The sequence below is a fragment of the Chelonia mydas genome, chromosome 1 (genome assembly GCF_015237465.2).
Source record: "Chelonia mydas isolate rCheMyd1 chromosome 1, rCheMyd1.pri.v2, whole genome shotgun sequence".
In the NCBI taxonomy this organism is placed as follows: Eukaryota; Metazoa; Chordata; order Testudines; family Cheloniidae; genus Chelonia; species Chelonia mydas.
Genome location: NC_057849.1, coordinates 45,407,214 through 45,424,578, shown reverse-complemented (window position 1 = coordinate 45,424,578; position 17,365 = coordinate 45,407,214). Strand labels below are relative to the sequence as shown.

Here is a 17,365-nt window from a genome sequence, read left to right as displayed (position 1 = left end):
TCTAACCTCTAACTTTGTGAAAAGTCAGGCAAAAAGTTAACATTTTAGCAATGTTAACTACTCTTGTTTATGCATGGCCTGTGCCAGGTCTGAGGACATAATGCTCCTGTGCTGATTTCTTGTTCCTCATATTCTTAAAACATTTAATTCTTTGCTTAAAACTCTGTTGCAATCTTGCTTTCACTTTTTAGCTTTGCTTTCTTTATCGTTTTGTTACACTTCACTTTAGTCTTAAGCCTTTTTGGTCCTATTTTGTAACAGACTTGGCTATTCATCTGAATCAGATTGGTTATTTGAGATCTGTTTTTGTTGATAGCGTTCATTTTGTCAGCAGACTTTGGTAGAGTTGTTTACTGGGTCTTGGTGACTAATCTGCAGTCCCTGGTGTGAGTAGGCTGATCTGTTCTTCTGATCTGATCTGATCAGTGGTTAAGATAATTTCTGGAGATGAGCTTGCTAAAGGTAGTCATGAGCATTTACTCATCCTTGTCCAAGAGATACCACTTACATGCTGATGATACTCAGCTTATTTACTTTCCAGCTATTGCAGACTGTCTCCTAGCTGTCTGATTATCTGGCAGACTGTTGTGTTTGGAGGATAGACAGTTGGTTCAACCCAGATAAGAGTAAAGTGATGCTGATGGGCCAAAAATAGGATTTTTGAGGAACTGTGAGATGGTTTGGGTAACTCCGATATACAGGAGGGTGAAGTCACCACTTGATCTCAGGAATATAGAAGTCACTCTAGATTGCTTTTTCAGCATGGAAATGCATGTTGCTATCATAATCCAGAGTGGTGACCACCATCTCCAAGTTCTGTGAAAAGCCCACCCTTTTCTGTCTTTTGCAGGCCTGTCTTTGCTTGTTCACCCTGTAGTCACCTCAGGCAAGATTCTTGTAACTGAGTCCTAGTCAAGCTTCATCAATTACAGGACATAGCTGCCCAGGTGCTCCAGGCGCAGAACCCAGGGAATCAGTTTTGTTTAAATGTTGTTTTTAAAAAGTTTTCATTTACAGTGTCCCAGATAGTTATACTTAGTGCTTTAGATTTTCAAAGCACTGTACAGATTTCAGCCAACACAATGCCCCTGTAGGAAGGCAGGTAGTTAAGTATTATTATTGTACCCATTTTGCAGATGGGTTCAATGGACAGAAAAGTAAATATATTAAAAAATAAATATGCACTCACGTTCTATAGCACCCTGTTTGATTTTTTTTTCAGCTTTGCATGTTTTGGTTTATGGTTGAGTAATCATCTCTCCCATCACTTCTACTTTGCTCCTTTCATATCCTTTTTATTGATTTTATTTCCTTTTTTGATTTCTGTTGTTTCCTTTTCAAGTTGTTCCTCCTTATTGCATTTTATAGTAAATTTGTACTATGAACTTTGCTCCTTAACATTTAATTTCAAGCTATAAAAAATTTGGCACCATCTTTAGTTCCTCTAAGTGCTAAGAGCAACAACAGGTTCTTTCAGACTTTCCATTTTCTGTTCTCTCTTTATAAAACAAACCATATCTCTGTGCTTAGCACACTGCTGCTTTTCACTTCCTTACTATGGGGGGAATCAATTCCATGAAGGCAAATGCTCTCATGTACATCTCGTTCTCTCACCTTTCCTTGTACTTACATGCGGACACCAAAGAAATGACTCTTAAAAGGCTCTTCTTCTTTCTTTCCCGTGACTAGTGATTCTTGATGCATCGATGTTTGGGTGCCCAACTGGAGACACTCTAAAGAGGGCTTGATTTTTAGAAAGTGCTGAGTACCTAGACATCTCATAAACAAATCTGATTTTCTTTCTACCACCTATAAGGTCTTGAAGGTGTCCCAGTTGAGCACTCTACAACTGAGGCACTCAAAATCAATAATCACTACTGGAAATCTTGGTCTCAGTCAGCAGGCAAAATGACACTTCTCTTTAGTGTGACTTTTCTTGCTTTAGAACCACATATGGATGGGCTGGCTTCATAACTCTGTGTTATGTGTCTTGTCTAATAAAAGCTACTTAGTTTTTTCCCCCTCTCTAGGTTTCTTTTTCAGGGCTGACTGTCTCTTTCTCCTGTACACCTACCTGCTGATTCTGGCTGTTTCTTCTCTTCTTACTGTTACAGATTTTCCTCATATGCCTGCCCTCTTTACCCCTATTCACTGATTGAAACTCTTCTAGCCAACAAACCTTATTCCCTTAAGTCAGGACATCTGTACCCTAAAGCAGGGGTTCTCAACCTTTTCCTTTCTGAGGCCTCCCAAACATGCTATAAAAACTACATGGCCCACCTGTGCCACAATAACTGATTTTCTGCATCTAAAAGCCAAGGCTGGCGTTAAGGGGTAGCAAGCAGGGCAGTTGCCCAGGGCCCCATGCCACAGGGGCACCATGAAGCTAAGTTGCTCAGGCTTCTGCTTCAGCCCCAGATGGTGGGGCCCAGGGCCCCAGGCTTCACCCCCATGCAGTGAAACTTCAGCTTTCTGCCCTGGGCCCCAGCAAGTCTAATACTGGCCCTGCTTGGTAGATCCCCTGAAACCTGCTCACGGCCCCCCAGGGAGCCCCAGACCCCTGGTTGAGAACCACTGCCCTAGAGCTCCAGTAATTATATGCAAGGAGCATCTCCCTTAAGTACTCTTCTAACACTGATGAACCAGCAAAAGTTCCCTCTCAAATCTGGCAACAATCCAGACAAAAATAAAACAATTAAATGAACAGATTTGGGAATCACTCCCATTTCCTTTCATTACAGCACATAGAGAATATAATTATGTCTGGAGACTGGTTTTACATTTCTTTATTCAGAAAATTTGTATTTTGGATTCTTTGTTAACAACTTGATTTTTAAAAAAATATTTGAATCTTGACTACATGTAATCTGTAAATGTGCTTAAGCATGTTACCCCCTTTTCTCAACAGCATTTCTTCAAGGTTCTGTGATCATAAGTATCAGTCTGGGGAATATGTATTCTACGCAGAAAATGATGATACGTATGTGAATAAAACAATGATGTTGTATGTGAAACGTAAGTAAAAAACGCACAGGTTTGATTAAATCTATGGGTGAGAAATCCTGACCCCTTTGGAATCAATCAGTCGAATTTTTGCCATTAACTTCAATGGGGCCAGGAATTCACCCAATATGTTGTTTCTTTCCCACCCCTCTTTCATCCTCCTAAAAAAAAAAGTTACAATTTATCACCTTGTAGATCAGGAATTTTTCAGATAGTAAGAGTGAACTATAACTAGATGTCAAATACATTAGACAATACAAAAAAGCAAACTTTTTAAGTGAGAAAAAGGGTGGGTAATTGGGAATTTTGAGATTTAATCAATAGTAAGGCGGCTTGCTAATGTCTTCTGTTTCCTAATGTCTCCCATGTAACTGTTTTTATTTGTGCATCTCATAAACAAGCCTATTTTTCTTTCTACCACCTATTTGGGAGATTTTTTTTTAACTTGCATATTGCAGATTTTGGAGTACAGTAAGGGTACATCTACATTGCAATTGGAGGTGTGAATACAGCTCAGGTGGGCATACCTGTGCTAGCCAGCGCGGCTAAAAAGAACAATGAAGACACAGTGGCATGGACCCCAGCTCTTCACTACAATTTTTCGTCGGGCTGGCTAGATCAAAGCTAGCATGGGTAGGCCTGCTTGAGCTGCATGCACACCTCGGATTGCACTGTAGACCTACCCTCAGATAGTTTGAGTCCCAGTGAAATACTGAAAACTCGCTACCTGTCCTGAAAATATTACTGCAATGATAGATATAATCAAAATGGGAAAGGTTTAAAAAAGCGGGAGGGGGAAAATAACCTAAACTCTTGTCAGAATTTTTTCACACTCGTCATGTAGCAGCTGCTATCATGTGCTTCTGATATGTCGACATTGCCTCGCAGTTTGGACTATGGGGGTGTGAATAGCCCTTAATGCCAGCCTTGGCTGTTAGATGCCCTGCTTGTGGCTTCTTTATGCAATTCACGAGTTCACGAAATTCATCCCAGAACCCTGTGATGGGGTATATAACCCTGCCCTAGAACTAAAGATGTGAAAGAGCAACTCTGGGTCCAGATGACCCCCGCCCAGCCTCACCTGCAGAGCATGCTCCAGATGGAGGTGGAGCTTAAAAGAAAGTCAGACAGCTTAGAAGGGGACTAACAAGGCAGGGAGCTCCTGAGACAGGATGCTGCAAAAGCCATTCTTGAAAAAGGGATGCCTACTGGTTGCACCCAGACAGACAGGAGGGGCAGTTAGTCCCATTTTTCCAATACCTATTTGCTACAGACTGCAAAACTTGGCCAGTAGAGTAAGGGGTAAGAAGTGGCCCAAGGAAGGCAGCGTTAAGGTGCTCTTGGGAGCCAGATCCCAGTGGAGTGAGAGGGCCTGGGCTCCCCTACCCCGCCCCCCTCTGCATTAAGAAGGGACTTATCCCGTGACACTTCCAACAGGCGGTGACCATCACAAACCCATGAACATTTAGTACCTGTCAGTGCTGCACTGTCATGAGTTATGTGCTGCATCCAGTATTTTTTGCTGAACATTCTCAGTCATCTCAGCTTTGCTACGCGTTAGTAATGTCATGTCAGTGCTTTACATTAACAGTCATCAAAAGAAATGCTCTTCACTGGGAGCCAGGCAATCAGAATTTGCCTTTTCACGTGTAGCATAGTTTGGAGGAATGATCGTGTTGGGGATGGCAGTCAGGAAGTTCTGAGTTTTAATCCTGGCTCTACCGCTGATTCACTGTGAGACCTTGGGTCAATTACTTCAACACCTCTGTCTCCATTCCATTATACATACAAAGGAAATAACAGTACTCACCTACCTCACAGGGGTGCTGTGGAGATAAACGTGGCCCCCAGTGATGGGATGCTTTATAAATACCGAAGTAGATTTTAATCATTTTGGGTGTGGTGTAACCATAGGTGTTGGAACTAGGGGCGTTGGGGGCACTGCTGCACTGCCTGGCTTGAAGTGGTTTCCATCATATACAGGGTTTAGAGTTTGGTTCAGTGGCTCTCAGCAGCCCCACTATACAAATTGTTCCAGCCCCCCTGGGTGTAACCCTATAGACATAACTGTATTATTGACTGAAGTATTGTGCTATGTTTGTTACAGGGAGACCTGAAGTAACAATACAGTCAACATCAAAAGATATTTCTTGCTTCTGTGATAGTTACCCTGCACCATCTTGGACCTGGAGGAAATGTCTAGGACCCGATTCTTCTAAGTAAATACAGACATTTTCTCTCCTTTTTAAAAATTTCTATCATCTTATTTGTGATGTTTCTTTGCCTAAATAAAGACTAGCCAGTGACTAGGATACTGTAAGATGAACTTTGAGGTACATGCAGTGATGAGCTGCCAAAATCTTAACAACCGGTTCCCTCCTCACCCCACGAGGGGGTCGTGGCCCACCCCAGCCCCCCGGGACTCCTGCCCCATCCAACCGCCCGTGTTCCTTGATGCCCCCCCCCAGGACCGCTGCCCCATCCACCCCCCTCCCCTGTCCCCTGACTGCCCCCAGAACCGGGCGGGAGGGTCTCATGGGCCACCGTAGTGGGTACCCACCCCACCCCTAAGAGCCAGAGGGACCTGCCGGGGGACGAGGTGGGAAGTCCCTGCTGTGCTTACCTGGGGCAGCTCCCAGGAAGCATCTGGCAGGTCCCTCCGGCTCCTAGGGGTGGGGGAGCGTAGCTGGGGGGGAGCAGGAGAGCGGCCGCTCCCCCCACTGATCACATCAAAAGTGGCGCCGTAGGTGCTGACTCTGTGGGCGCCCCAGGGCTGGAGCACCCACGGGGAAAATTTAGTGGGTGCAGAGCACCCACCGGCAGTTCCCCACCCCGCGCCTGGCCCCAGCTCCCCTCCGCTCCACCTCCGCCCCTGAACACACCGCCCTGCTCTGCTTCTCTGCCCCCCCCCACCGGCTTCCCGTGAATCAGCTGTTCGGCGGGAAGCCGGGGAGGGCTGAGAAGCAGGTGGCAGCTTCGTGCTCAGGCCCAGGGTGGTGGAGGTGAGCTGGGGCGGGGAGCGGTTCCCCTGCACGCCCCCCCCCCCCCGGGTTACCTGCTGCTGCGCGGGCAGCCCTCCTTGCACCTCCCGCCCCAGTTCACCTCCACTCCGCCTCCACCTCCCTGGGCCCGAGTGTGAAGCCGCCGCCTGCTTCTCAGCCCGCCCCAGCTTCTCGCGCGAACAGCCGATTCGCGGGAAGCCAGGGGGGGCAGAGAAGCAGAGCGGGGCGGCGCGTTCAGGGGAGGAGGCAGAGGCGGAACGGAGGTTAGCTGGGGCCAGGCATGGGGCGGGGAGCTGCAGGTGGGTGCTCTACACCCACCAAATTTTCCCCTTGGGTTCTCCAGGGGAACAGCCGGTTCTAAAAGGGCTTCTAAATTTAACAACCGGTTCTAGCGAACCGGTGTGAACTGGCTCCAGCTCACCACTGGGTACATGTAAAATAATAGTCTAGTACAGGGATGAATCAGACTAAATTAGAGTTTTTCCTTGACTTTAATAGAAGCAACATCAGGCCCATAAGCATGTGTATCTGAATCTCTTTATATTGAAATAAACACAGATGTGTCTATAGCAATAGTTAGACATTAATTTAATTGCACATTGTCCCAGTATGAATACTGGATTCCATATAAGCTTCCCTTGGTGCATTTAGTGATCCTAATGAATCAAAGTATCAGGAGCAGTGGATTTGCCAGGGAATACATCAAAGTCCCATTATAAATTTTGTTTTGTGATCTGACTAGCCCTCTGCCTATTCAAGAATTATTAACTTTCAGATGTTAAAGCGATTGGTAGATACACAGGAAGAAAGTTGTGTATGTACTACTACACTCTTATTAATCTCTCCTCATATGGAAGTTGTTCAATACCCCAATCATTTTTTTGCCTTTCTGTACCTTTTCCAATTCTAATATATCTTTTTTGAGATGGGGCAACCAGATCTGCACCCAGTATTCAAGATGTGGGCGTACTGTGGATTTATATAGCGGCAATATGATATTTTCTGTCTTATTAGCGTTACCTTTCCTTATGATTCCCAACATTCTGTTGGCTTTTTTGACTGCCGCTGGACACTGAGTGGATGTTTTCAGGGAACTATTCACAATGACTCCAAGATCTCTTTCTTGAGTTGTAACAGCTAACTTAGACCCATCATTTTATATGTATAGTTGGGATTATGTTTTCCAAGGTGCATTACTTTGCATTGATTGACATTGAATTTCATCTGCCATTTTGTTGCCTAGTCACCCAGTTTAGTGAGATCACTTTGTAACTCTTCGCAGTATGGTTTGGACTTTATCTATCTATCTAATGTACACATGTATAATGTATGTAGATGTATATATCATCATGTATAATAATATAGTGAAAATCAAGCCGAGCAATACTCTCCTCTCTAGCACGAACATCAGCCACCTCTCATGATTTGGCCTCCCCAAAACCCTGTGCAAGTTGTAACAATCATAACTGGACCTCATTTCTTTTTAGTTGTACAGAAGAAATCACAGAAGGGATTTGGAGTGACACACATGAGAGGGAAACCTTCGGGTCCTGGCTTTCCAGCAGCATTTTAGTTATACAGGACAAAGTGATAGGCTTTTCTGTTGAGTGCTGTGCAAACAATTCTGTTGGCTCATCCTGTGCAAAGAGATTCATTAACCAACAAGGTACTGTACCGCTACGGAGACTGTGCAGGCCATCTCAAGTTAATTAAAGACTACAAAGAGAAAACTGTGTCATCGTCTGTATTTTTAGTTCATATCTGAACATTCTTTGCAAATAAAATATAGGATTCCACACAGGCTGTGAGTGGAATTGCGGGTAAAATTTGTGTCTCTTCTGGCATGATCTTTTTCTTAAGTTCAGTGATATGACGTTTGGGATCAAATCTAGCAGTCCCAAAGCAGACTACTCCTCCATTAAAGTCAGCTGCAGAATCACGCCCTGTGAATCTAGAGGCCTGCTTTTTATTCCTATGAGTAAGCTATACCGGGAAATTAAGTTACAAATTGATGTGCAGCCCCTTTTGCTTATGGAAATATATGAGATCCTCCTTTTATGTATGATTTCAAAGAAGAAGCAATGTGGCCATCAGGTCATGTTCTGTTCAGATGTCTTCTCTGAGACTAAAGGTTTACAGCCCATAGGTATTGCATAAGGAAAAATATTTGAGCTACAGAAAATAACATGCAGTGTTATTTAGGAAGAGGGCAAATTTTTAATTCATTCAGTTTGAACATAAAGATTTCCTTTGACTTGAAGAGACAAGATATTTTCTTAATTCAGTACATGTATTGACCATGAGTGATAGATATTACTTGGTACCATTTCACATACACACTACATAGTGTCATAAAGGATATTAAAGTTGCTCAGTTTTGACCTTCAGAAGACATTTTGCAGCTATAGTAAAAAAGGAAGTAGACAGAGAAGAAAGAGTAGAAGGTAGCAGAGTCAGCCTGCTTTTGTGAGAGAAGGTCACATACTTTCACCTTGAGTGTCTTAAAACCATAAAAATATAACAAGGAAAAGGCAGGGAATTCGGATTTTAATACCATTAGTTACTGAGTCATTTTAATTTGTCTTTGTGACACCCAGCCTGGTAGTGATAACATCTGCACTGATTAGTGGCATACATAGGCTGGACTGTCTATGAGAACATGTGTAGAATACATTTAAGGATTATGAATCCAGTCTTCTAATGTCTAATATTTTGAATTTAATAAACAATGAATTTATGTAAGCATGTGTCAAACATAACTAGTTTACACTGGAGTATACTGTATGGATGGCACACACTGTATGCTGGTGTTAATTTTCTGAATGGGCAAGGATGTATTTATCTGTATGATGAAAAACTTAGACCTGGTAATTTTGGCATTATGTTGTTAACTGGGCAATAGCAGAGCAATACTCTAAGCAGGTTTGGTGTAATTGGTCCTCAGTTAACTGGTGGCTCTATTATATCTGCACTGAGGCAGGGGTTATGCAGTGAACCTTGGAATGACTTCTTATTTGTTTGGCTGCTTGTCTTTAGATTCACAGGGATCTGGGCAACATGCCAGGATGGCATCTGGTTGAACAATGATGCCAAAGGGGTTAAAGAGTCATATAACATTCACTTTTTGAATGAAAATAAGTTTCAGACTTATCCAGTTTATAAGTATTGCCCATCTTGTTTTGTTAAGAATACAACTCATTTACAGTGCCAATTGAGGCCTGACCCAAGACAGTTGAAGTCAATGGGGGTACTTCCATTAAACACCTCTTCCTGCAGTAGAATCAACAAGAGGGGGCTCAGGGGAAGAAATATTTATGACTATCCTCTTACGGGTTCCTCCCAGTTCATTCCACTTTGGGCTGTCAGTCTGTCCCATGTGGAATGGATCATGGTGCCGACCAGGGATCCAAAGGAGATCAGGTGCATCTATGTGGAGATCTTTTGCCTTCACTCTGGCTCCTAGTCCCCAGCATTTTCTTTGCTGCCTGGCAGCATAGCGACATTACCAGGGACTCCCCAGGCTGCAGCTGTCTCTGGGGCCTCATTAAAAGTATCTTCCCATCACAGACGTGATAAGCTGTGTGGTGTAAAGGGGGAAGAATGTGTATTCTCCCAGCTCCGCCCTCACCCAGTTCTGGGCCACCCAGACCCTGCCCCTCCCTCTGCATACATCTTTGCACCTTGGGTCACCTCTATTGCAGAGGCAACTGAACCCTCCTTCATATGGGAGTTGGTCGATCCACATACAGAGGATCTTACTCATGTACCGAGGTTTGAAGGGCATGATCTGGCTCCCTGAGAGATGTTGACCACCTGTAATTCCCATTGGCAATTCTCAGGCCAAAAGGGAATGGAAAATAGTGGAGATAATACACACACGACAGATTTTACTCTGTTCCTCGTAACTTGACATTACATTCCAGTTCTGATTCATTGTTTAGTAACATGTATCTTTTTAAATTACAGGAGCTGTTTTTTCCCTCCAAGATAATGTTTCATTCTATGCAACTACTGGATTTTGCCTTCCATTTATAGCTGTTTTGCTTATATTTATTTTTCATAAATACAGAAAGGTAAAAGCAAAAAACTTAAATGAATGCTCTCCACTCCCCTCTCTTGGAAATCTATTTCTCTGTTGGACTAATACAATTTTTCCATTTCTGAAGCAATTTAGATATGAAAGCCAAATGCAAATGATACAGATAGTTGGTCCTTCAGATAATGAGTACATCTACATTGATTTCAGTGAATTTGAATATGATCTCAAGTGGGAGTTTCCAAGGGAAAATCTGGAATTTGGTGAGCAATCTGCTATGTAAACCATGAAATCACCATATTAGTTTGCATTGCACTAAACTAGAAATCACCTTAACTAATTTTGTCTTGTAGGGCAGGCACTTGGCTCTGGTGCCTTTGGAAAAGTGGTGAATGCTACAGCTTATGGAATTAGTAAAACTGGAGTTTCAGTCCAAGTTGCCGTCAAAATGCTAAAAGGTACAGTAAATCAAAAGAGAGATACTACTCTCACAAGCAGTGATTTATTGTTTGTGTTTTAAAGTAGAAACAGCACCAGAAGCCCCTCTAAATCAATTCCCTTAAATCCTTTTATCCTTCAATACTTACTTAGCTCTAAACATTATTCCTTTTGCATATTCTTATTGCTGCATTTTGTAGTTTATTCCATGTATTAACTAAGTTCTAGAGTGTGTCTCTAAGGCACAACCAATAGTATGGGAAAGGGTAGAACTCTGCCACTCCAGGGGGGCACTGGGAGGCATTCACCCTCAAGGGAAGGACTGCTGGGCCTCCCACATGGCAAAGGTTGCATACCTGCTGCAGCATCCTTTCATAGGATACATCCTTCTCTTCCCAATGCGGCTGGCCAACTCTGGTGACTTGGGGATTTGGAGGCAGCTTAGTTAACAGCTCTGTTTTGGACCTGCTACTCACAGATGCTGTCTTAGTCTGCATTACCCAGCTGGGTCTTGTCTTCCCTGCTCTGCAGGCCATTTAGTTTCCACAGCTGTAAAGAACTTGCCCCCATCAAACCAGTGGGATGTAGTGAGGTCCTGCCTCCTGTGATATGGTCACCCAGTACCCCAACTGCCATATATGGCATTCAGAGGTGGAAACATGGACTCCATCCAGAAAAGAAGGCAGGGCTTAACTGACAGGTAGTGTCAGCCCTGAGAGGGCTTCCCACAAGGCCAGTCCTGAGAGCGCTTCCCACCTTTGAATTCTAGGAGGGCTCTCCCACTGGAGAAACCAGCTCTGCCATGCAATTCATCCCCCTTCATGCTGTGGTAGGGCAAAGTTTTAGCTCTAGTAACTTTTGTAAAGTTCTTTCTATATTTGATTGATATAGAGAGAGTGCTTCCTGTTCATGAGGTAATGGGACATTATTTTGGGCTAAATGAACTCTGATGCAAAGGAGATGTTTATCAACACAGGGTACCATTTTTACTGAGTGAACAGAAAACACCTTCATTTTGTTGTTACACTGAAATATACTTTCCATTTTCTCACCCTTACTCTCTGATTGGCTACTATGGTTCCCTCATCTCCACGGATTACTGCCTTCAAAACAGACATGTCTGCCTCAGTTTCTTACCCATCCAATACCTCCCCTTCTCTTGCATAATGAGGAGTTATTAGTTCCTCTCTCTCCAACTAAGAGTAATTAAATTAATAAATTAAATTTTATTTATTATCTAGAGTTAGGTGAGGTGAGTTTGCATAATGATTCTACATTTATTGAAAAACAGACATAAAGTCATTATTGAAATGATTGTACACTACTTGGCTAACAATTATTGGAATTGGAATACAATTATTGGTACACTTTACGGTGGATGAGAAATCATAGACATAGACTCCCTCACCCAATCCGAGTGCAGGGAATTGCATAAATGAGAAATAAGTTATGAGTCAGTAGTTGTACTGCTTCTCTATATTGTAACTGAGACAATTCCATATCAGTTTAAGTTGTAAGCTGTGGTTTCCTCGAAATTGCATGATCCAGTTTTGAATCAGGAGAGACAATATGGAAAAATTATGGGCCAAATTCTGCTCACAGTTACAACTGTTTAAATCCAAAGTACCCCTACTGAACGTGTTTCAATGTTATAGCAATATAAACTTAGAAAGGAATTTGGTTCTATATCTGTCTCCCTGTCTCATATTTAAAGCAAATTCTCAGAACCTGCCAACCGTTCTTTATTTTATTACTTTCATAATATCTGTTTTTCAAGACCACAAAATCATCTCACAAAGCTTGTAGCTAGAACACAAACACACACACAGAGAGAGAGAGAGAGAGAGAGAGAGAGAGAGAGAGAGTTCCAGCTGTGATAGATAGCAGATAGAATATCTATTTATCTTAAAGTATTACTCTTTAGAACAATTTTCTACACAGTCACAGCTTTATATCAATGGGATTAATGTAAAAGGAAAGCTTTCTATGCCCCACAGAACCTAAACTTTTTAGGTTTCAAAGTCTAGCCTGTAAATATTTTTCTAAGTTTGTGTTGCTGTTGTATTTACAGAAAAATCTGACCCTTCTGAAGAAGATGCTCTAATGTCAGAGCTCAAAATGATGACTCATATTGGAAGCCATGAAAACATTGTGAATCTATTAGGGGCTTGCACCATGTCAGGTAATAAACACCACATTGAAATATACTAACCTAAATCAATGTAAAGAAGACTTCTGAATGGAACACAAATACCTCAAAAATCGGCCATTAGCAGCAATATGAAGCATCTGTGAACACTGATAAATCCCAAATCCCATGGTTAGTTGTTATTTCCAGTGTTGTGCTATGCAGTGGCCCAGATGCAGAAAATAAAGTGAGGGTAAAACGAAAGAGAATCTCAGGGCTTGTCTACACGCAAAAATTGTACTACTTTAACTATACTGGTACAGTTGGTATAATTAAAATAGCACAGCCCACCTCCTGTGGATGCAGTTATACTGGGATGAATGTGTTTATACTGGAACAGTTAATTCCTGTGAGGAAAGGGGAATAAGCAAATATGGCATAAGGCACCTTTATATCAGTATAACTATGTCCACGCTGGGGGGTTGTACCTATTTATTTTTTGCAGTAGAAAATCACCAAAATAGTTACATTGGTACAAAAACTGTTTGAAGACCAACACTAAGAGGCAAAGAAGACTGGGCAGCCTGATGGATTGACAGGAAAGGAAAGAAAGTGGAGAGGGGTAAAAAAATGAAATGAAAATAAGAGAGTAGAATGAAGGATGCGGAGTGAGTGAAGCAGAGAAGGGAAGAGAAAGAAAAAGTAAAGAGGGGAGTGAACAGAAGACAAGAGTGAGGATGGAAAAAATAAGAGGGCAGAGATTGTGGATTACTGTTGTTCTTTATTGTTTGTATTGTGCTGGTGCCCAGGAGCTCCAGTCATAGACCAGGATCCCATTGTGCTAGCTGTTGTACAAACACAGAATCAAAAGATGATCTCTGCCCCCGGATAGCTTACAATTTAAGTAATGTAGTCGTACTAGTGAACACAGAGAGGATAAGGAAGCTATATAGTGTGAGCAGGGCCAAGATTCTACCTGGTGTTTGTATTTGTAATTGATTTGTTACATCCATCACACTGAAAAATAGGAAAGATTTGAGCCATGGGTGGTATTTTAAGGCAGAAATAATAATAATAACAATGAAATTTAATTTCCCCAGCTCATAGGAACAATAATTCCGTCGTGAAAAGAAAAGGAGGGCAGTTAAATAGATCATTGCGATTAGCTTTGAGACTGAGCCTGGGAGGATAGGGGGGATTCAGAGCCTGAGTCCAGCCCGAGCTGCAACTTCAAAGCACTGTCTACACAGCTATTTTGAGAGCAAGCCCTGCTAGCCCAAGTCTGCCAACCCATGTCAAGAGGCTTGCTCCCAAGTGCTGTGTAAATATACTCTAAATGCCCCACCAATGAGTATGCCCCACATATGTCGGCACCTTCGTTCTAGATTGTCTTAGAACAGAGTTGATTACTAGAGTGTACGGACAAAATAATAAAATACTATGAATGAAAGCGGCTTAAATCAAACAACAGTAACTCAGTTTGCCATAACAAAAAATACTGTTAAGCAGGGCCCCAAACGTGTGGGTAAAGTAATATGAAAAGCTGCAGATTTTTCTCTTTTCTCTCCAGCAGGCAGTTTGAGGGAGAAGTGTATATGTCCAAAGTCCTAGGAAGTGTCTCAAACTCTCAGAGGAAGGGGTCTGGGCTTTAGGGGAAAACCAGGTTCTTTGCCATCCCCCCAAAAGCCATTATGTCATTTCCCAAAAACAGATGGACTCTACCTCATCTTTTGTGCCTACTCCGCCTTGTGTGGATGATAAGCTTCATAGATGGCACCTTCCAGACCTGTACACTAAGGGACAGATTTTTAAAGATGCCTAAAACTCATTGATGCCTAAAACTGAGGTGCCTAAAACTCATTGATTTCAATGGGTGTTAGGTGCCCACGTGCCTTTGAAAATCCCACTAGGTGCCTAAATACCTTTAAAAATCTGGCCTTTAGTCACTAGTGCTAGTGCTTCTCTGGTAACATTTTTGGGAGGGATCTGTGTTCCCCTTTAGTGATCCCCAATCCACCTTCGATGATACAAATCTGGCAATGTCAGCCAGGCAAATTTTCTGAGATGTGTGCCTCATATCCATCAGTATCTGTTATTTATATGGAAACTGTAGAAGGTTCAGGCATTTAATATAGACCATACATTGGGAGAAAATGTGGGTTCCTTAGGGCTTCATCAGGGATATAGAGGTGCTCCTTCCCCCCAGAAAGATTGCTTCAGTACATCCAGTACCTGGACAGTAATAGATATTCATTCTATAAACTATCTCAGGACCAGTTTACTTGATTTTTGAATACTGTTGCTATGGTGACCTGCTGAACTACTTAAGGAACAAAAGAGAAATATTTCACCGGACGTGGACAGATATCTTCAAACAGCACAATTTCAGCTTTTACCACAATTTCCACTTGGATCGAAACCCCAGGTAAAATGTTCAGTACCAGTTTGAACGATAAGTAACCTATTATCAGTTAAGCGCGTGCATTGATACAACACCCTGCAAGCTCGTGTCCCGGAACACTTTGCAAAGCAAAACGTTGAGCCTGATCCTCAACTGCTGTAAACTGGCGTAATTCCTTTGAAGAGCTATGGATGGGGGCCAGTATGTAAACAAAACAAATCTCGCTTAAGGAGTGAATTGAGGAGTGTCCTTGAAGAAAGAACACCAGTGAGTTCCAGGCTCATCACGCGCCAATCTTTGGTTCTCTGCAGGAAGAAACCCACTGGGAATTGGCTAAAAAATGGTCCTCTTTCTGCTGCAGGTCTTCTGATTGCACTGCAAGCATCATGAAACCCCTTCTGTGGATTTTGGCATTTTAAAGGGTCATGCTAGATGTACAATAAGTAATAATTCCGTGCCAAAGGTTGTAATGGAAGTAACTGATGCCCTTTTCATTACAAAGCAGTTCACATTCAGATTATTATTTTATTTGAAGTATGCAAATTTTTTAAATATGCCCCCTACTCCAAACAGGGGACTACATTAACAAATGGATCATATATTTCATTATGTAGAGTGGATGACTTTGGAGGAATGCAACTGAGGCAAGACTCAGATTTGACCTCTGGATCAAACAGGATTACATTATATTCAGAGGAAGGTGAGAAATTAAGCATTTTCTTCTGAGTAACAATTGTAAAAAAACAAAATTGCTTTCTTTGTATTAGAGATGTGTATATAAATAGAGAGAAATCAATAGAGCTAGATTATAGTAAAAATGTAGGGACAGATTTTTATTTTATTTTATTTTATTTTTGGAGTGGGAACAGCAATTCCATACATGGTTGGAAAGACGGAAACGTTTTTATGGCAGATTGCTTTTTTTTAAAGGCCTGTTTCAGAGATTTGGAATATTGGAATTTGGCCTCATGAATGTGAGAAAGTTGCATAGGTTTAACTAAAGGTGTGAAAACTGACTTAGAATCATAGAATATCAGGGTTGGAAGAGACCTCAGGAGGTCATCTGGTCCAATCCCCTGCTCGAAGCAGGACCAACACCAACTAAATCATCCCAGCCAGGGCTTTGTCAAGCCAGGCCTTAGAAACCTCTAAGGATGGAGATTTCACCACCTCCCTAGGTAACCCATTCCAGTGCTTCACCACCCTCCTAGTGAAATAGTGTTTCCTAATATCCAACCTAGACCTCCCCCACTGCAACTTGAGACTGTCATCCTTGTTCTGTCATCTGCCACCACTGAGAACAGCCTAGCTCCATCCTCTTTGGAACCCCCCTTCAGGTAGTTGAAGGCTGCTATCAAATCCCCCCTCACTCTTCTCTTCTGCAGACTAAATAACCCCAGTTCCCTTAGCTTCTCCTCATAAGTCATGTGCCCCAGCCCCCTAATAATTTTCATTGCCCTCTGCTGGACTCTCTCCAATTTGTCCACATCCCTTCTGTAGTGGGGGGACCAAAACTGGACGCAATACTCCAGATGTGGCCTCACCAGTGCAGAATAGAGGGGAATAATCACTTCCCTCGATCTGCTGGCAATGCTCCTATTAAAGCAGCCCTATATGCCATTAGCCTTCTTGGCAACAAGGGCACACTGCTGACGCATATCCAGCTTCTCGTCCACTGTAATCCCCAGGTCCTTTTCTGCAGGAAAATTACATAAACTGCTGCAAAAGACTGGGTTGCCACTCTTATTTGAGTTTACTTTTAAATTGATTAGGAATCAGTTTAATCAGAAGTAAGCCATACTTTAACCAAATGAAGAGAGTTCACCAGGGTATTACACTGGCTTAACTAAATTGGTTTAAAAAATTACTTAATTTAATCGAGTGCAGCCTTCTCCTATAGACAAGGCCTATAGTTCCAGCAGAGATGGACTAGTTGGCAGAGAACAGGTAAGATGGTAATAGATGTAAGAAAAATGCATTTTATCACATAAGCTGTACATCTATCATACCAGTATCACCTCTGTAAGTGTAAGTGTGTGTGTGCATATGTGCATGAGAGTGAGAAAGAGAGAGGATCTCATAATTTTGCCAGTAACAATAAAAGTAAAGTCACAAATTGTATTTTACATGCATTAGTTTAGTTATAGTTTTGACTGAAGCCTTAGCTCTTGATCTGCTCTTATCGAAGTCAATAGGAATTTGCTAGTATAAGGACTAAGCCAATGTTTAGTAAGGATCTCAGGATTTTGCTTACAATTATTTTATGTATTTATTAGCAGTTATAGAAATAATAACAATAAAAGTGGTACTGGACTTTGAAGACATCTACACTTGACTCTTTCCCCTTATCTGTGTGA

At 42.2% G+C, this 17,365-nt stretch overlaps 1 protein-coding gene across 11 annotated transcripts in view; it reads left to right on the top strand.

The window, feature by feature from the left end:
• Positions 1-17,365, top strand: part of FLT3 (fms related receptor tyrosine kinase 3) — an 89,759-nt gene that overhangs the window by 57,364 nt on the left and 15,030 nt on the right. For all 11 annotated transcript variants that reach the window (XM_037891594.2, XM_037891595.2, XM_027820340.3 and 8 more), the window contains 9 exons: positions 2,909-3,015; positions 5,111-5,222; positions 7,493-7,671; positions 9,972-10,078; positions 10,172-10,304; positions 10,395-10,499; positions 12,551-12,661; positions 14,879-15,032; positions 15,623-15,708. In XM_037891594.2, coding sequence (XP_037747522.1) covers positions 2,909-3,015; positions 5,111-5,222; positions 7,493-7,671; positions 9,972-10,078; positions 10,172-10,304; positions 10,395-10,499; positions 12,551-12,661; positions 14,879-15,032; positions 15,623-15,708 — 1,094 coding nt within the window. The remainder of the gene's footprint in view (positions 1-2,908; positions 3,016-5,110; positions 5,223-7,492; positions 7,672-9,971; positions 10,079-10,171; positions 10,305-10,394; positions 10,500-12,550; positions 12,662-14,878; positions 15,033-15,622; positions 15,709-17,365) is intronic.